A 20,363-nucleotide genomic window follows, 5' to 3' on the forward strand; every position below is an offset into this window, starting at 1 on the left:
GAGCAGTGCTTCTGGTTTCCAGTCCAGCCAAGTCACCTGGGGATTCTGATTTTATAGGTCTGGGGTTGGGCTTGAGAACCTGCTTTCCTTATAAGAATCCAGGCGATGCTGCTGCATACTTGAGTAGCAGGATCTTCTGGAACAACAGCTTTCATCCTGATTGCTCACCTAGAGGGCTTTTAAACTCCTGGTGTGTAATAGTTCTGGGATGGAGGCTGGACACTGGCACTTTTTTAATCTTTCCCCATGATTTAAATGCGCAGCCTAATTATTAACTTGTGGCTCATCCTGTTTTGTCTGCGCCTCCCTTGGATTATTTTGAAATAAATCCCAGAGTGCATCACATTTCATTTATAAATATTTCAGTATGCACCTCTTGGAATTAAGGAATCTTTTTATAAATATAACCATAAAACCATTATCACAACTTTCAAATTTAATATTAGCTCCTTAATATCATTCAGTACCCAGTGTTCAGATTTCCCCCATTGTTTTAGAAATTTTAAAAACAATTTATCTTTCATCTTTTTTATCTATTTTATAATTAATCAAGATTCAGTGAGATTGATATTTTGCAGTTAATAGGTTTCCGGAGTCTCTTTATAAATCCTCACACCATCATTTATTTCTTGTAATTTTTTTCAAGAAACCAGGCCATTTGTCTGATAGTTTCCCATAGTCTGGATTTTGATGAGCACATCCCCATGGTGATGTTTAAAATGTTGCTCCATCCCCTATGAATTGATTCGATTTAACTGCTTGCTCACATTCAAATTCTCATCTTTTCAACTCAGAAAATTCATCTTTCCTATGACCTAATACTTAAGAGATTTGCTTCACACATGCAGCATGCACACAAACTCCATATGATTATTTTCATTGTAGTTCTTACATCACAGGTACCTTATTTCCTGCAAGGCTTTATTTCAGGCTCTTTGAGTGAAAGATCTTCACAGCTTCTTAGTGATAGAACTTAAGTGAGTTTCTTGTTAACAGAAGCTTGAATTTGCTAACTAGAGGATGAGATGTTATCCCTGTATATCTCTAATCTCTACAACTCTGAAAACCTATCTTTCCCATATTCCTTCTGAAAAGGTTTGTTGTTTTTATTTTATTATTTATTTATTTTTTTTGACGCCTACAGCATCTGGTATTCCTAGGTGGTCTCCCATCCAAGTACTAACCAGGCCCGACCCTGCTTAGCTTCCAAGATCAGATGGGATCGGGCATGTTCAGGGTGGCATGGCCGTAGACAAATTTTTAGAACCTAAATTTTCCCATGTAGGAGCCGAAGTTACACAGCTTGGGGTCAGGTCCCAGCTCCACTAATGCTTACCAGTTGTGTCACCTGGGAAGGGCCTTAGGAGTGCTATGGCTCAATTTCTTTATCTCTAAAGTGGAACTAATAGTACATACCTCATAGTGTTGCTGGGAGGATTAAATGAATAATTCATGTTAAGTAATTAGTACAGAGCCTGGTATATAATAGGCACTTGAATGTTGTCAGAGCACTTGATAAAATGGGCAGTAGTCATCATAATTACTGGTTTTCATACAAGTCAGACTGAGCAACACAAGTGCTTATATCGTCCCTATACGATGAAAAAGATCACTCCCAATTTTGGAATTCATAAACTTTTAGATAACAGATTCCAGTCCTCATTCTGTGGATGAGGGCACAGAACCAGAGAGGTGGGGTAATTTACCTACCTTTACACAAAATCAGAGACAGAGCTAGGATTTGAATTCAGATTCCTGACTGATTTGGCCAGAGAGAGTGGATCTGCATTGGTTCTTAACAGGGAATATCGTCCGTTTCCTACCACTCCGTTTAGCTTCTTCCTGTGTTCATTAAAGTTGAGCTTTCATATTTGGCGAATTAACTCTAATACTAAAACTGATGACATCTCTTTCTTCTAGGTTGCCAGCGTACTTTGTCGTCCCCACCCCTCTTCCTGAAGAGAATGTGCCACGCTTTCAGGGTCATGGCATACCAGTAAGTGCATCTGGAAACCTTAACAGCCTTGGATTGCTCATCAGCCCATCTTGGCAAAGTGTTCTACTTAAAGTCTGTGGCTTTGGTACTAAAGAGTTTGTCTTCAGTCCAAGAGTGATCCAAAAATATCTTAGGGACTCCCCAGAGGAGTCTCTTAGACATGACGCTCCCTGGGACAGAGTTCTAAAGTTTTCACAGACGCTCTGCAGTTCTTAGCAGAGACATCTTTAAAAAGCTTTAAGAGGATTACAGATACGTCTGGTGTTGAGAGCCAGCCTGATTTAACACCTAAATCATTTTGAGGCCGAGCCAACCACTTAAAAGTAGGGTTTAAGATACTTTTTGGCCTGCATCATTAATCTTCGATTGGGCGTGGCTGTGTTTTTTTCTGGGAGACAACAAGGAGAGCTTACTGAGTTTTCACAGAATAGACCGGGATGGGAGCCATATTTAGTGTGTCACTGATCAAAGAAAGCAAGACTGGCAGTTACTCCAGTTTCTAATGGACTGTTGGGAGTTGCCAAGCCTGCAGGAATTTAGTGAGGAATGAGAATTACAAATAAATGCTGTGCACATGGCTGGTTGACCAAAAAGGTCACTACTGTATGGTAGGTGAGATGTGTAAGTGGGGGTCACATGCCCTGGCCGGGCAAGTAATGAGTGTGGGCATTGCAGTTAACCAGAGACCCTGTGCCTGGTGGAAGGGGCGGCTGCTCTGTGTTAGCAGGTTCGTGTTATGTGGAAATATGGACCTGGTCTTGTCAGGTGTCCTGATTTCTCAGAGTAGCCAGAGATAGGGATTTTTACCTGAGGTTTCCTGATTTCTAAATGTATTCATTTGCTTCAGACTTTTTAAAAAAATCATGTCTTTGGGCCCGAGTTGGCTCATGTCCACCAGTTTGCAACCTTTGACTTAGAGCAGTGGTCCTGAAACTTCCTGGTCTCAGGACTCTTTACGCTCTTAAAAAGTATTTAGGGTCTCAAAGAGTTTTTGTTTATGAGGTTGTATCTGTTGATATTTGCCATATTAATATTAAAGCTAAAACGTTAAAATTTTACTTTAGGAAGAAACTCATTACATACTAACGTAAATAACATATTTCTCTGAAAAATGACTATATTGTCCAAAATGGAAACAGAATATGTTTTATATTTTTGAAAATAGAAGATACCTGCATTCTTTTATCTACTTCTTTCATTCAGTCTGTTATGATATGTTGGAATTTGGTTGAAGTACATAAAGAAAAATCCAGCATCATACAGATGTGCATTTGGGAAAGGAAGAAATATTATATAGCCTTTTCTGATAATTGAGAATATTATTCTTTGATGGTACACCAAAAAATTGATAAGTGCTACTTTCATAAAGATTAATTTGAGAACAATAAAACTTTTTATTCTCTGCTAAATTAAAATTAATTGATCTCTGACTGGATCTTAAAATATGCATGATTTTCTATCATCCAATGGTCATTTGGAAAATATTAGTTCTCTAGGTAATAGAGATCATCCAAATATTGACATGTTTCCTTATATAATATAAAAATAACATTTAATTAACATCACCCCTGTCTCATCAGAAAAGTCTTTAAATATTGAGAAGCGGTTCAGCTAGAGGCTGAGGCTAGTTTACCAAAGTTCTAATTTTTACTTGAGAGTTTAGTTTTTATCATTGGCAACAAGTCGTCAGTTGTTTTCTTTGAAGTGATAGACCCACTTTATTCATTTTTCCCTAAGAATGAATGTGTATGCTAGTTACCAAAGTCTGAATGTCCATAGTTTCCCTGTCAGTTATTCTTTCAATTCCACAAAAAAGCATCTAGTTTAGTTCTTAATTCAGTCACATAGGTGCTTTTCCTTAGAACAAACATGGTACTTCACTGTACTTACCTCCCATTCCATCACACAGAATACTAAAAGGGCATGTAACGGTCAAGATTAATACAATAATAATTTTTAGTCCCTCATTGAGGACATCGTCAGGTGAAACAGAATGTATTTTCTGCACGTGCATGGCAGTGAAGAATGCAGTGGCCCGTGCCGTTTGGTAGCAGGGCCTGGACTGGTGCTAAAGTGCCAGCAGTTTCATCCGCCAGTGCCATTGCCCATCAGTGCAACTGTCAACGCAGAGCAAAAGGCACATTACGTCTTAGTATTATTGTCAGCACACCTGAAAGGACACTGGGTTCCACTTCCTGGATCTGTAGACCGCTTTTTGAGAATTGCTATTTTAGAAGAATAAGCATGAGGGTCCTCAGCCTTTCACAGATGAATCTAGGAAAAGAGGGTGTGCTCTGCAGGAAGACACGAAGACGAATTGTCTGCCCATGTGGGAGCTGGCTAAGGAACATTGCTATAGATTATACCAAACGACACAGCGTACTTAATGGGGTACCCGAAAACTGCTACCTTGCCTTGCTTGGGCCCTTGTCTGCTCAGCAGTCTGTTGTTTAATTCCTTTTAGTTTCTGCATCATTCTTCCCTGGGGGCTGCTGCAAACATTTTTTCATTCTCTTTTTAAGTTCGTGATACCAGTCTTTTTTACTCTTGGCAACGATCTTTTTCCTCTAGTGGGATCTTGGACAGCAAGCGACAAGACCTCAACTTTCTTTTTTTCCTACCTCCTTTGGTTTCTCTCTATGCTTCCTCTTCATCTCAAAGCCAAATCTCTGCCTGGACTCTTGGTCCCATCTACCCTTACTTTGTCTGGAACCTGCTTCCGTCAGTCCTCCCCCTTCTGCGTGTGTCTTTCCGCACATTCTGCTCTTCTTGCAGCATCCTCAGGCCTCCGCTAACCTGAAAAAGCCCTTCCTTAAGAGTCAAGCTGCTGTCTCTTTCTTCCCTGTACTGCTAACTGTACTGAGAATCTGTACTAATTTTCTGTTGTTGCGACTACTCCTTCTTGCAGCATGACTTCTCCTCCCCCCGTTCTGCTAAGTGACCCTCCAGACATCATTGAGCTTTTGTGGCCCCTGCTCTCCGTACCATCACTACGGTTTCAACACTGATTACGTCCTCGCTTTTCTTGCCTTTTAAATTCCTGTATTGGCTTTGGAGACACTGCGGTCATGGTCCTCTTACGCCCTTAACAGCGCCTTTCCTTACGTCCACTGCTTTCTAGCCTCCAATTTTACATGTTCCTCTAAAGCTCTGTCTTTGGTTCTATTAAGAGAGACACTGTAAGATGTATGAAATAATGAATAATCTCCCCCCTCTTACTTTTTTTAGATAAACAAACTGTGCTTCTTGTCTGTTGTCAAGTCATTCATATTAAAAATCCTGTGGCCCTTTTCCCAGACAGAAATTGTACGTATTACAATAGGGGAAGATGAGTGCTTTTTGCTAAATCCTGTGAGAATCTTTCTCTGACCAAGAATTTCGCTTGTTTCCTGTTTACTGTTTTAAATAGAGGATAGTAAGAGAATTGCCCCATGGCACCTCAGCTAAGCTGAGATGGTTATGTTCGTGCCCCAAATAGCAAATGAGTTATGGTTAAATACCACCAAAATCCACCTTTTCTGCCCCAGGAAAGGAGATAAAAAGGATTAAGAACACTTAATTTCTTAGAACTTGCCACCCAGTCATGGCTAGGACTTTCTCTCCTTTCATCAGAGTGAGCTGCACCAACTAGGGGGGCATTTAGAAAATTGCCAGAAGACTAAAAACTGTGGTGATTTCTTCACACTGCTTAGCATGACATTGGGAAAGGGAATATGAGGACAGCAGAGAGGGCCCTTTGAATTGTCTCCACGTTCTAACGCTTCCGCCTCGTTATGAATCTTAAAGTACCGCCAGGCCCTCGGGGGGAGTCAGCACTTGTTGGCAGTTTCGAAGCAGCTCTGTGTCCCTCTGCCCTCGCTCCCTGGATGGGCTCGCATCTCTTCCACGTCAGCTGGCAGTCAGCTGTCATTACCAGAGCTCCAGCCCTGCCTCCTTCTCCTCAGCTACATAACCCTCATCTTAGGTGCCTCTTGAATATCGTCACATAGATGTTCTATTGGCACTAGACATCTAACATATCCAGTACTGAATCCATCATCTTCCCCTGAAACCCTAAACTGGTTCCTCTTTCTGACTAAGTTTAGTAGAGTATCACCTGGATTGTGTGCTGGTCTCTAGTCTCCCGGCCCAGGCTGCTGCTAGCGTATCCAATGTGTGGTTTATACATTAGAGAAGAATGGCAACAACGTGTCCCCTTTGGGAAGCTGAGATCTTCTAGTTTTACCTTTGAGCCAGGGCCAAGTGCAGGGCAGGGGATTGGCTTTAGCCAGACCTTTGTACGGGACAGAGTTTACAGCCGTATTCACCTGTCTCAACCAGCTTCGCCCTCTCCTCCATTCCAGGCACCGCGGGCAGATTACTTTGCCCTAGGACCATTTCTCTTCTCCATTTGTTCCTGTGAAACAGAGCAAACAAAACTATATCTAGAAAAACCGAAACTTGTCACCTATGCTCATTCACACGATTTCTTCCTCCTCTGCCCTCCCTTTGTTGTTTCTTGAAATTCTCTTCTGTGGTTTACCACCTTCTACTTTACTATATTTGTAAACTTATTTCCCTTTTAGAGTTTCAGCTCCTTGAAGGTAGATGTACAGTACCTCAGCCCTCTACATCCTCCCACAACCTAACTCAGTGCCTTGCACGTGTCTTCTCATTTCAATATGTGTTGAACAGCCCACTTTCTGTTCTGTTGTGAACTTTCTCTCATGACAGGAGCTGCCCGCTTTGTGCCATCCGGGCAGAGTACAGCCTTTAGAGTCACACTGTTGCGGCTGTCTGTGAGTTAATTCATGCCAAATCCTGACATGAGAAGCTGCACTCCAACTATAGCTACTGTCCTAAAAGTATTAATCATAACGCTGTTGTTGTCACGTAGGTTCCAAGCCCTAAAGCCAAGTTCAGAGGTTTATGTTAGACCATGAACAAGTCTGAGTGTGTCTGCCTAGACCTGTTTTGTTTTTTAAGACTAAATCAGACTTTTTCATTGCAGGTAGCTTTCATTGGCTTAAGAAAGTTGAATATATCCAGCCATTTTGTACTGAAGCTATAAATTTTCCTGTATGAATTTAAATGCTAAGCTTACCTGTTCCCTGTTGGATTGTGTGTATTATATTTAGAAAACCTTTATTCCCCTCTGCAGATATGGTGTTGGTCCTGCCACAATGGATGTGCCCTTTTGAAAATGTCAGCACTACCCAAAGAACAGGACGATAGTATTTTACAAGTCCAAAAGAGCTTCTTGGATGGGTCAGTACTGTTTAACATTTTGTTATCGTTCAGCTCAGTTCTTGTTTTCTGAGAAGCAGGGAACAGTTCTCAGTAGTACGTGCATTTCTATTTACCTCTGATAGCTTAGTGCTTGGGAATACAACTTAGAGTGGTCATTTGAATTACTTTGGAAGGAGTCAGTATAACGTAATCATTAAGAGTGTCAACTGCATCGTTTTTAGAGGTGCTGAAAGCATTTAGGGGGAAGTGGCACGATGTCTGTAATGTTAACAGTTGTGGAAACTAGGTCATGGTATATGTCAGTGTGCTATTTTCTAGTTTTCTGCATGTTTGAAAATTTTCAAAATAAAAAGTTAAAACACCGAAATAGATCAATTAAAACAGAAAAGGAGTAGACTTTGGAGTTAAATTGCCTTGGTTCACATCATGGCTCGAACAGTTCGTAAACTTCATAATCTTGGGCCAGGGAGTTCCAGTCCACACACCTCCACCTCCACCTCCGTTGAGTGGGACTGGCGGTGCCGTGGTGGCAGCCTTGTCGGTGAGCGTAATTGGGCGGGAAGCGGGGGGGTCTTCACACAGGTCTCGGCACATAGTGGGTGCACATAGGAGAAATAAGCTATTTCTAGTTCTTGTCCGCTCTTGTAATCTCTCATTATTTTTTGATACCTAGAATTTACAAGATCATCCACAGACCACCCTATGAACTTGTCAAAACTGAAGACCTTTCAAGCAACTTCGTATCCCTGCAGGACATCCAGACTGCATACTCTAAATTTAAACAGCTGTTTCTGATAGGTGAGAAGAATGCTGAGCAAAACCTTTCTGTCAAATGGGGAGAGACATGCCGCGTGGATCAGGTGAAAGTTGGTGCCTTTTCCCTGGGTTCCTTCTGGTAGTACGTAGAGCTTCACGGCTGTCAGGGTTGACGGCATGGAGTGGAGCCGGCCGCCACTGCCTCACTTCCCCCTCGATTTTTCTTCTGCCTTTTGCCACCTTTCCCTTTCTCTCCTTCCCTCAGCACACAGGTTGCCCAGTGGTGAGCACTGGGGCTTCTCTGTTTAAAAGTCATAGAATTGTCCAGTACGTGTAGTCACTGGCTTGTTTGCAGTGATTTATAAAGTAAATGATCTGTTTGTTTTCCTCGGTGGTTTATTAAATGGACTCCCCTTCCAAGTGGAAATATTTTCCTTTTTTTCTCCCTGAATGAATATATATACAACCATGTAAAAACAATCAGAAATGAACAAAGTAGAAAATGAGATATGCCCATCCCAGCCACCCCCAACTTCCCTGCGCAGGCTACCCATGATGAACAATTCAGGACTCGAATCATATTTAATACAGCTCAGTTGGCTGTTGCGTCTCTTCATTCTTGAATAAATCTTTACCATCTGAGATTTCACACTTACAGGTCGCTTTTCCTAACTCAGACCTTTAGCCTAGCAAGGCCTAACTGTTAATTTCTTCAGCCAACATTTACTGAATTTCCATTATATGTACTAACTATACGAGGCACTGGAGAGAAAAATGAATACGACACCAAGAGAGAAAGAAGTGTACACGTCTAACTAAAAGACACTGATGTGTTATAAAGTAGATTTCTAAAAAGTAGGGACCTGGTGGAGAGCGTAAGAAATTTTACTGGTTGATACAAGATCGTGATTCTCCACTTTGTTTTCATCACCCAGGACTTAGAGGAGTATCTGCCTTTTCATTGGTTTGAGGTTGCAGCTTTGAAATATATTAGATTTCTATAAAATGCAGGCTCTCTGTATCGGGTGGGTTAGGGGATCGTGTGATGGTTTGAAAGATAAATATATTTCTGTATTTAGGATTCCAGTGGGAGCTGAGTCTCCCCCTTGGGCCTCTGTGGCATCAGAATGTATCCTGTTGGGTTTTCCAGTTTTAGGAGCAGCAGCCTGAACGTCAGTGATTTCTGCCTGAAGCTTGTTATTCTTCTTGTTGCATTTCAGGGTGGATTGTGGCTCTGATACATATTGTAAGGACACTTTTTATTTGAGCAATAAAAATATGTTTGTGACTACCACACCCTTCCAGGGGCTTACAGTTCAAAAACTATTTCAGCTTAAGTTTTCAAATGCGCTTTACTTAAAACAGAGATTTGTACCTGGATTTGCAGTTTAATCTGGGGCTGTTCATCTGAACAGCATGGTTGAGTAGCACAGGTTTTTCGTGGCAGGCGTTGGAGGAAACCACCTGACTTCTTTACTCTTTTTTTCTTCTTTCAGATAACAGTACCGAATTTTGGGACACAGATATAAAATGGTTTTCTCTGTTGGAAAGTAGCAGCTGGCTTGACATAATCAGGTATTTCAAGCCACTGTTTTGCTTGTGAGATTTATAGTTTTCTAATTCAAAGTAGTAAAGCAAATTGACAAATTTAACTATTTTATATTAGACAGTTAAATATTCTTAGATCTGTTCAAGGCTCAGCTAGATTTTACATTTGTTATTTGTTTATGTGCAGAATTTACAGACATGCTACCTGCTCACAAGGAGATCCTCTCGACCATAGTCTAGGCATTGAAAGACAGTGAAAAAGAGGGTGAGGCAATCCAGAATTCTGAGGCTCAGTGCTGGGTCTCCACAGGGGCATGAGAAGGGGAGGGATGCCGTATTAGAAGAATTCTGTGTCTTTCGTGTATATTATCGATTTAAAAATTTTTTTAAATCATGATTAATGTCAATTAGTCATTTGGGTTTTTGGAATTAGGTTTGAGATTCCAAGAGCACAGAATTCTAATCCCTCTCCTACTTCATATTTTGAATAGTTCCTCTCTGTTGCCATTAAATAGAGAGAGCAAAGGGAGGCACAGAACAGAAGTGGTTACGGGGTGAGAGAATAGCCCCAATCCTGAGATACGCTTGAGGAAAGACGGGAATTCTTCCTTGTACTAGCTCGGCATTCCCCTCAGTTCTGCCGTGAGCGCTGCGAAGAGGAGCTGCAGCCTCCACTCTTACTAACAGATATATTTTAAAGAGCCTGCTGCGTGTTCCGTAATTTGAACATGTTATTGCAAACTGTGATAAGTGTTATAAAAGAACCTTTTTTGTGTGTGGGGCAGAGAAGGTTGAGCGTCTCTAACCAGATAAAGAGGCGGGGGTGTGGGTGGGGGTACCACTGCAGGCAGAGAACAGCGTACGTGAAACCCCTAGTTAAAAGCAGATAAAGCAAAGCTGCCACAGTGACAACAGTCTCAGAATAGAGCATCTAGAGAGAGACATAAGGTTTTCTGGGCATATTGGGTCTTTTCAGCTACACCGACCATTTGGCAGGTGACCTTGAATTAAACAATATGCACATGCAGCACAGTCTCCAGATGTGGGCCTTTATGGCTCATACTAGGACTCACCAGCAGGCTCAGGTATGAGTTCTCCTTGAGGGTTTCTAGTTCAGAAATCACCTAGGAACATTTTTGCATCAATTTTGGGCTTCCTTTTCGAAAATTTCAAGTTTCTAATAGGCAGATGAGTGTCTTACAGTATCTGAATAGTATAAATGGTAATTTGGAGGGTTTTAGCAAAAGTAAGTTAGACAACTAAAGATCAAGTCAGACTATCTCTAAATGTCTTACTGTTTCAATACCAAGCTCAAGAACTAATGCTACTTTTTCTTGTCTCTCTCCCATTTAGACGTTGCCTGAAAAAAGCAATAGAGATTATAGAATGTCTGGAAGCACAAAACATGAATGTTCTTCTTTTAGGTAATATATTTAAAGCACAAAGCTTGGTTTCCATTTTCCTTCCCTTGAGATTCAGTTTCTGTAGATACAGCTCTGCGTGATTGGAATTGTCTTGTAAAAAGAATGAACTAGTGTAGAAATCCTTCCTGTTCTCTAGCACTCTGACTTTGGAATCTTTTGCATTGGATTTCGGGTGTTACAGTTTAAAAATAAATTCTTTACTTGGAACTTGGCAGAAGCCCAAGAAGGAATTAATTGTTTGGTATCTTTACCAAAGCTCACATTTCCTAATGTTTTGAATTTTATATTAACTCAACTTGGGTTAAAGTTAAGATCTTTGGATAACCCCTTTCATAGAAAGAGACCCATGCATGGTTTAATTGTTATTTTTGTGTTTGTGTTCAACAGCCTCATGCAGTTGCCATAGAAACTTTGTGGTCTGTGATTTCCTTTTCCTCAGTGGGCTTAACCTGTTGTACGTGACGACAGGACATAAACATTCAGAATTTGTAAAAACAAATGTAAACCACCACACAACAAAAATCATTGCTGGAATTGGTTAGATTTGAGCGAAAATTATGTCTGCTGTTTAGAATACTTTAGGTTTCTTATAGCCCTAGGCTTCAGATTAAGTAGATCTTTCATGCTTTATTACCCCCAAGCTTCTTTCATTTCTCTGACTGCTCCATGACTGCAGAGATTTAGATTTTGTGGGCAGACTGGAAAATGTGTCTGTCTGCTGCTTCTGCACCATCTGATGCTGGCTCGCTGGCTTAGATTTTAATACATTTATTGAGCACCTACCATGTGCAGAGCTCTATACTTCTGCCTTCTAGAAGTGTACAACCCAGTGGGAGGGTTGGCTTGAGCAGGTTATTGAAAAAGACCTAACCAACAATGACAGAACAGAGTGCTGAGGAACTGGTAAAAGGGAGGAGGGGGTCTGAGCGGTAGAAGTCCCCAGGGCCAGACTGCGCTGAGCACAGAGTTGCATGAAAGGAAATCCAAACCTTTGGCCGACGTACCTGAGATGCCACTTGCTCCCAGATGGACTACTGAGTTGCCTCTCATCTGAAATCTCACTTTCTAGTCCCTCTCGCTATTACCCATGGGTGCACTGACACCCTTCAGATGCAAGAAAGAAGAGTCCCTTAAAAATGAAACCTGTTTCGAAAACTGATAGCAGAGAAAGACAAAAATTAAAATCTGTTTTTTTAAAACCTATGCATTGCCATAGTTTAGGCTTGTTTCCTGGAGGAGAAAAAGTGACACAAGCTTAAGTCTGGCCCTGTAGTGCTTCAGGGTTATGGCATCAGAATGAGACTCCGAACTGTGTATACTTCCCTACCTGGAATCCGTTCTTAGTTTCTCTAACCCCGATAATACCTGCACTGTCATCCTCACAGCCATTCTAAAATAGCAACTTGAGTTGCACTTCTTTTTGTAAAGAGGAAACCCAGGGATGTTAGACCCTGACTTTTATCAGGATCTTAAAACTAAGATGAATGCATCGGTGTAGATGTATGTTCTTATTTGCTGTAAGTCGTGAATATTTAATAAGTATTCAAATGGCATTGTCATCGTATGGGTTTTGTACAGTACACTCCAGGGGTGGGCCGAGGAGAGCTTCTCTATGCCAGGCAAGGAAAGAAATGGAAAGAGCCATGGAGCTGAGAATAAGAGAGCATGTTGGTGCAGCCCAGAAATATTCAGCTTTCTCCAAAGCAGAGGTAGTGGAGGAATTGAGAGTGGAGGAAAGGAACTCTCAGGCGAGCCTGATAAGCAGCTGAACCTTGGAACAGTGAGTTCAGTGATGGAGACTTTGACACAGCAGCCCGAAAGGTTTTGAGCTTGGTCTCTGGAGCCCAACAGGTCACCATTCTGTGTATGATCCAACCTCATCGTGTGACACATCTGGACGCTTACATGCTGACAATGGATTTGCAGTGCTTTGTTTATTCGTTCAATGAGCAAATCCATATTTAGTGCCAGTGTATGCTGGAATCTATATTAGGCAGGCTAAAAGCAGTTTGTGTCTCAATCTGAGAACATCACCTTTTTTCATTGCCCCTCGCCTATAGGGAATTAGAGCTTGACTGTCAGTAGCAGACCTTGGTGTTGGGCATCCTGTTAACTGTGCCAATGCGAGTGCGCTTCATAGCTTTTAACATTTCACATCCTCCTTCCTCTTTGCGCTGCTGGTGGGGCCCCTCCTAGAGGAGAACGCATCCGACCTCTGCTGCCTCATTTCCTCTCTGGTGCAAGTGATGATGGATCCCCACTGTAGAACCAGGGTTGGCTTCCAGAGCCTCATCCAGAAGGAGTGGATCATGGGCGGGCACTGTTTCCTGGATCGCTGCAACCATCTACGTCAGAGTGATAAGGAGGAGGTGAGTGCCCTCATCACAGACTTTCAGTCATGGGGAGGAGTCTCTTATTTATTCTTGTCTTCAGATATAGGGTTACTGTTTGCAAAGTGCACACTGCACAAGCTCGGTAGGAAGGCCGTGATCTGTTCACCGCTGGATGACTGAATGCTGTAACCGATGCTGAAACCCTTCTCAGAGGAGAGAGATTAACAAGTGTGTTCAGAGTCTTCTCTTCTGAATTGTGTATACCAGTGTATCTCTGTTTCATGGTGGGAGTAATATTGATTTATAAAACAAATTAACAGTTAACTCAGTAAGAGAGACTCCTACAATTTCTGCTAAGTTAGTCTTTGCAGAAAAATGAATAATCAGGGTACAGGTTTCCTGTAGAAAATTTATAATAACACGAAGTAAATTTTCCCTGCACAGAAACCTTTTCAAAATAAAGCATAGCGCCCTCCATCACCAGAACCTTAGCAGTTGTGTACGTGAGCAGTGTGCATGGTCTCTTCTGCCTTCTGGCTGTGTGAATTGCTCCAGGCCTGGGCCTCTGAATTCAAGCACAGGAGTATTAGCATTATAGTTCAGTTAGTGAAAATGAGTCCCCCAAATTGTGGTGTACTGCTTATCTTGGCTATAGCTGTACAAACTCCACCGGTTGCATTATTAATGATTGTGCAAGGAAAAATTAAAACAGGAACTTTAATTAAATCGCCTGCAGAGCTCCCTTATGCTAGTAGCGTGACTCGTGGTTTTTCTTACTCCAGGTAATAAGCATGTCTATCTGAAGTGCTGAACAGCTTGACACTATGTGCTGTGGGACTAGAGAGCCCTGGCTCTTGCCCTTACAGCTTTGGCATGTTGGTCAGAGACCAGGCCTCTCCTAGACCTGGAGGTTTCTTTCAGGTCCAGTCTGTGCTCATCTGTGTCCCATTGAGTCTTGGAATGGACTTTGCCTTTCTGAGAAACTAATTTGAAAGGTCGATGGGACTCAAATAATATGATGGGCGGAGAGAGCTAATACTGTGTGTGGAAGAGTGTGTTTTGTATCTTGAGAAAATAGAACTGACGGGCACCATGTCTAATGGAGAAAGAGTCCAAGAGAATTTCTCATCTGCTGTTCACCCAGCCCTTGGAGAAGTCATTCATACTTTCTGAGCCCATTTCTTTATTATTTTTTTTCTGAGCCCATTTCTTTAACAGCACTATGAAGTTCAGATATTTTTCATTCTTTTTAATGGTATTGAACATAATATGAAGTGTGAAATAAAATTACAATATAAATATTTCTTAGTGTCTCAACATCGACATATTGGAGTTTTGAAGGAAAACTCGGTGATCTGATTTCTGATGTCATTGACACAGCACTGGACTTTGATTCGGGAGCTGGATTCCCAACTCATGTCTCTCTTGTGAGCTGTGTGTAAGACCTTGGCCAGCCTCCATACGGAGAGACTGTAACATGTTGTCTTATTCACCTGACAGGGTCACTGGTGATTCAGAAGGATAAACACCTTGTGAATGACTAAGCACCCTGGAAAATACTATCTGTACTAATAAAAGTTGGCCTCTGGGTAGCTAGTAAAGGAGGCTATCAATTAAAAAAATAGGTTTGTGAAAAAATTTTAGAAACATCTGCCTTCTCTTCTGTCCTCTCTTTTGGGCTCTCATTATGAAGTAGAGAAGGGAGTATTAACAAAATTAAAAATAATTAAGTATAGTTTTTTTTGTTTTTTGTTTTTGGTAACAAAATCGACTAAGGAATTCTTTTGGGGGGGAATAACATTTCACTTAATTGGGATTCAAAGTTCGTGTTCTCTAGCATCATATCAACTGCAAGTGCTCATCTGTTAATATTGACCAATAGTGAGATTTTACATATTTCATCTTAGAAATGTCACACAGATGGGCACTGCCAAAGTTGATGTTCATCCACGAGCGTGTGGTTTCATCTTTATCGCTTGGGATGGCATGGAGTCTACTGTGTCGTCCAGAGACTGTGGTGCCAGTAGCAGGTCTTTCCCAACTGCCGAGATGGCTGCCCCTGGAACTCGGGCCGGCTGGCGGGACCCTTAGTGTCTGCTCGGTAACATTTATCTTGTTTTCACATAGGTTCCTGTGTTCCTGCTTTTCTTAGATTGTGTCTGGCAGCTGGTGCACCAGCATCCCCCGGCATTCGAATTCACGGAGACTTACCTGACTGTTTTGTCAGATAGCCTATACATACCTATTTTTAGCACCTTCTTCTTCAATTCGCCTCATCAAAAAGATACTAACATGGTAAGAGCCCCTCTTAGGAATCTGCGTCTCCCAAGTAGGATGCAGTAAGATCGGTGATAAAAAGTGAAATTGATTCAGTACTGACAATGTCCTAGGCCCTCTTCTTTGCTTTCTGGGTATTGATATTTAATCCTCACAGTACCCTCTGAGGTCTGTAATATTATCCCCGAGGAGCTGAGACACAGAGAGGATAAGTAACTCTTCCATGGTCACACAGTAAATATTGGAGCTGGGGAATTAAACAGAATTAATGAAAGACAGACCAGATGCCTTCCCTTCTATTTGCCTGATGTGTGGTTCACTCTAAGGGAAATGGAGACAAGGCAGAGCAGGGAAGCTAGGCTCGTGCTTTCCATCCTAACTGACCTCCGTTAATGTCTCTGTTGAGGCCCTGCCTCCAGGGGTTTAACCTTAACCAGCAGTGCTCTGACCAGCCTTCCGCAGGCCCCAGGGTTTGCTTGGGCCAGCCCTCTGGGAGAGGTTTTGCAGAATCCCGCAGAAAAGTGGAGGACGCAGAACCTGGGCTTCCGGTCACACAGCCCCGGATTCAGATTCCAGCCCTGCCGCTCACCAGCTTTGTAACCTCAGGCAGTTCGAATCCAGTTTTCTGAGCCTCAGTTTCCTCAAATGTAAAATGGCAAAAATAATAGCGACTTCGTAGGTTGCTGTGCAAGTACCCAGTACAGTGGCTGACATATGACTTGCTAGAAAATAACATGTCCTTCATCCCTCCCTCCTCCCCACCCAGAGCCTCTAGCGAACAACCACTGACAGCTGCAGTTTTTAAAAATGAAGTGCCCGTGAATGCTCTGTCTGGGCAGCACAGGAGCTCCCTTCCCGGGGCCGGTGGAGGTGTGCGTGTGCTCCCTCAGACCTCCTTGGGAGCCGTCGTGACCTATGCTTGTTTTGGCAGGGCAGGGAAAGCCAGGAGACACAGAGCAAGCCTTTGAATCTGCTCACCGTTTGGGACTGGTCTGTGCAGTTTGAACCCAAAGCCCAGATGTTGCTCAGAAACCCTCTTTATGTGGAAAAGCCCAAACTGGACAAAGGCCAGCGGAAAGGAGTACGTTCTAAAGTAAGATGTTTACATGCCTAACCTCCCCTTCATCTGCCCAGAGGCCCCATGTATGTAAGGGTAAAAGTCACATGTGGATTCTGGAAACAGTCTGCAGAGTCGATATTTGTGGCAGGCAAATTGTCAAGGCCCATGAGAATTCTTTGCCCGATGAGATGTGGCCATTTGCTGAATGTCACTGGGGATGCTGCTCCTGAAATGGTCACGTTTGGGATCATGTGTCTTACCCCTGCCCGAGTGCACGGCTGGTAGAGAAGGGACCGTCTCTACCAGCCGTGCACTCGGGCTTTTCTCCATCTGTACCAGTTTATGTCTTAAATAGCAATATTATAGAAATATTTATAACTATAACCTTGTATGTCACGGCGTGCAGTCTGGCATGATGCCCCTGCTCTACTGTTGTAATGCAGAAGCAGCTGCGGACAACACGTGAGCAAACGGGCATGGCTGGGCGCCTGCCTGTGTAAAACGCCATTGGTCAGGTTTGACCTGTGGGCTGTAGTTTGCTGACTCTGCTGTAAACCACAAATGTTAAATTATTTGGGTTTCCTTTCAGATATTTTTTCTTGACTTTATTAGTTAGTAAAACCCCAGAGTTTCTGAGGTGATCCATGATTTACATGGCATTTCCTGGCTCTGTCTCCTGGCCCAGTATTTCTGCCCCACAGACTCCACACAGGGGAGAGCAGTGGAGTAAATCTTAAATCAGTGCGTGCCACTGCCTTTTCCATGGCCATACTTCTGATCCCTCCTCCCTTTGAGAGGTTCCAGGAAGCCTGGCTAGTTCTGGTGCGGGAGGTGGCTCCATTCTAAAGAGGCTTGGGGAACCAGATGAGCCAAAGCCAGAACTTGCAGAAGATGCCAGCTGCTGAACAACTTAGAACTGCCACTTCGTCATTTTGAGGGTCCTCGGGCCCAGGGTGGATGTTCCTGCTCTGGTTCAACCTCTTTTTTTGCCACCGAGACCGGAACTCTCTGAGCTCCGGAACAGCTTGGCCAAAGGTTAGTTTTTCTTCAGTATGCTGTGCCCCCTGGTGGCTGCATGCATGCTTCCTATGACAGCCGAGTTAGGATCAATAGAACTGCCCTAGGCCAGCAGAGACAGCGGAGGCTTAAGTTCTTATTTTGTATGGAAGGAAGCTAAGGCTCCTCCTTGTAAGAATGGATTGCATCTTTGCCCAGATCCAGGTTTTTTAAGTGGCCCTTCTCCTCTTAGGTATGAACAGATGGCCTAGACTCTAGGAGCTGACTGGTGGGAGAGGTTTGAGCCAGAGTTGGGGCTGGGGCAACAAGGAACTTTGAAGCTTTTGAGATAAGAGACCAGATGTCAGGCTTGGGACCCCTTGCTGAGTGGACAGCCAGCCTTGGAGATGTTCTGCAGAGACTGAAGAGGCTGTGGCTGACCAGCATGACGTGCCGCTCTGTGAGTTACACTGGAGGCCGTGAGGTCTGCTCAGGAGTGTGATCTCAGCCTCTGCTTCAGGTCTTGACCAGGCTCCAGCGCAGTGCTGGCTCCACCTGGCCCATCTTGCACACTCGGCTCACTTAGGAGATGGAGAGAAGGGGCAAGTTCTAAGACAAACAGAGTTCTGTTAGGAGCCCACACTCTGGAACCAGACTGTGTGGGAAACCACCACTGGCATTTGGTAGCTGGGGCCTTGGCAGATTACTTAACCTCTGTGCCTTAGTTTCCTCCTTTGTAAGATGGGGCAATAATAGTGACTTCGAGAACTGGATAAGTCGATGCATACAAATCACTGAGCATAGGACCTGGTGGCAAAAACAGTGGCTCTTCGGTTCCACCTGCATTCCTAACTCCCCTGCCCACCCGACTCACCTTGGTCACTAGGGAGAAGAGAGGCCGGCTGCTGACTCGGCCTTCGATTTTCCCGTCCCCGGATGGAAGGTCCGCAGTCCTAGTCCTCTCTCAGTTGTGGTGTTGTGGGTGGCTTTGCTTTCTTCTGTACGTTTTTTATTGTTATTTCATATTCTGTGATAAGATATTTCCTTCATTCTATAATGAGGAAATATTTCCTTTATACAACCATTGGCAGAAATGTGTTGGAGAATTATAAGTCTAGCCTGAAAACAAAACTTTCATCCTTATTTCAGATGGGTACATCGGGAGCAAGAGTTGGGGAGAAACAGCTTCTCCATGTTTTTTACCTTCGCCTTTGAGCACTGGAGATCCCCTATATCCTTCTGACCACTCTGCCCATCTTCACAGCCCTTTCACAGTACACCCCAAAATAAAAAAACCTCACTTTGGCTGCAGATAAAATTAGTGAGGAGGAAAAAAAAATGTAAAAGCTCTCACATTTTCTACTCCATGCAACTTGTCAGACAAGAACATCTGGCCAGTTTAGCCAGTTCCTCAAATTTCTTTTGTTCCCACCAGACTCTGTCCAAAAGAATCTTTATGACTTAGGCTTAAACTCACACTGGATGCCGGGTGCCTGAGAAGCTACAAAGTTATTTCATTAAAGGGATAGGATCTTCAGGTTATCGCAACTGGTGTTTAGAATATTGTAGACGCTGACTCCCTCAGGTCCTCAAAGAGGAGACGTTTTGTTCCCTTCAAAAAATGAATAGGCAGCACCTCCAAACTCCCCTAAATCATCAACTTACCTTAAGTTAAAAGTACTTGTTCTTCAGAAGTACTGGGTGCCCCGTGGTGCTGCCGCGACGGGGAGGAAGGGGATTGGAAGCTCCTTCTCCACGTCGCTGCTTGCCTTTCTGCACCGCGCCGACTGCGCCCGGTCTCAGCCCCTGGTTTCTAAATACAGTGTGCACCTGACATTCGCACCGTGGACTAAATAAGAGGCCACCTTCCTCTCTGTATGGTATCTCATTTTAATGGATTTGCATTCACATGGCAGTTCTGATGTCTCATGACTTGTTGAAGCAGGATTATGCCCCCTTTTTCTTGGGAACAACTGTGCTCTCAGGCTAACCAGAGATATTTGTGTTTTCTCTCAAAGCATCAACGACAGCTTTCTTTGCCACTGACCCAATCTAAGTCATCTCCCAAAAGAGGATTTTTCAGGGAAGAAACAGATCATTTAATTAAAAACCTTCTGGGCAAGAGAATTAGCAAACTAATTAATTCTTCCGATGAACTTCAAGACAACTTTCGAGAGTTCTATGACAGTTGGCACAGCAAGCCCACTGACCACCATGGTCTGTTGTTGCCCCACATCGAGGGGCCAGAAATCAAAGTCTGGGCTCAGCGTTACTTGCGTTGGATTCCAGAAGCCCAAATCCTGGGTGGTGGCACAGTGGCCACCATGAGCAAACTCTTGGAAATGATGGAGGAAGTACAGAGCTTACAAGAGAAAATCGACGAGCGACACCACCGCCAGGAGGCCCTCCAGGCAGAGGCACCCTCCCTGCTGAGGAACTCTGTCCGCCTGTCCTCTTTGTTTCCTTTTGCTTTGCTGCAGCGACATTCCTCTAAACCTGTCTTGCCCACCAGCGGCTGGAAAGCTTTGGGAGATGAAGAAGATCTGGCCAAACGAGAAGATGAGTTTGTGGATCTAGGGGATGTATGACTTGTCCACCAATTGTGAAAAAGGAATTTTGAAGACTGGGACAGGGGTCAAACTCATTGACCTAAAGATTGGCCTGTCATACTGAAGCTTACTGCTGGGAGGGAGGGCCATTAGCCCATGCTCTGTAGGAGGAACCTGGGCCTTCAGGAAAGAGCT

The 20,363-nt window shown here is 43.3% G+C and overlaps 1 protein-coding gene and 1 non-coding gene across 4 annotated transcripts in view; one reads left to right on the plus strand and one right to left on the minus strand.

The window, feature by feature from the left end:
• The window catches only part of MTMR12 (myotubularin related protein 12), a 63,167-nt gene that overhangs the window by 37,091 nt on the left and 5,713 nt on the right, over positions 1-20,363 (plus strand). Inside the window, exons 8-16 of one of the 3 annotated variants that reach the window (XR_005648642.1) lie at positions 1,921-1,996; positions 7,137-7,243; positions 7,899-8,023; positions 9,478-9,556; positions 10,883-10,953; positions 13,150-13,322; positions 15,414-15,581; positions 16,495-16,644; positions 19,638-20,361. Coding sequence is in view for 2 of the 3 variants with exons in the window: in XM_039842721.1 (XP_039698655.1) it covers positions 1,921-1,996; positions 7,137-7,243; positions 7,899-8,023; positions 9,478-9,556; positions 10,883-10,953; positions 13,150-13,322; positions 15,414-15,581; positions 16,495-16,656; positions 19,638-20,207 (1,531 nt within the window). In the remaining variant the exon portion in view is untranslated. Of the gene's footprint in view, positions 1-1,920; positions 1,997-7,136; positions 7,244-7,898; positions 8,024-9,477; positions 9,557-10,882; positions 10,954-13,149; positions 13,323-15,413; positions 15,582-16,494; positions 16,657-19,637; positions 20,362-20,363 lie in introns of those variants that run through there. The other 2 variants (XM_039842721.1, XM_039842722.1) reach the window with 2 other exon arrangements.
• Positions 1,136-1,254, minus strand: LOC120586430 (5S ribosomal RNA). The gene has a single exon (XR_005648703.1). It is a non-coding gene; the product is annotated as a 5S ribosomal RNA (ribosomal RNA).

This window comes from Pteropus medius, unplaced genomic scaffold (genome assembly GCF_902729225.1).
Source record: "Pteropus medius unplaced genomic scaffold, Ma_sr-lr_union100, whole genome shotgun sequence".
Taxonomy (NCBI): Eukaryota; Metazoa; Chordata; class Mammalia; order Chiroptera; family Pteropodidae; genus Pteropus; species Pteropus medius.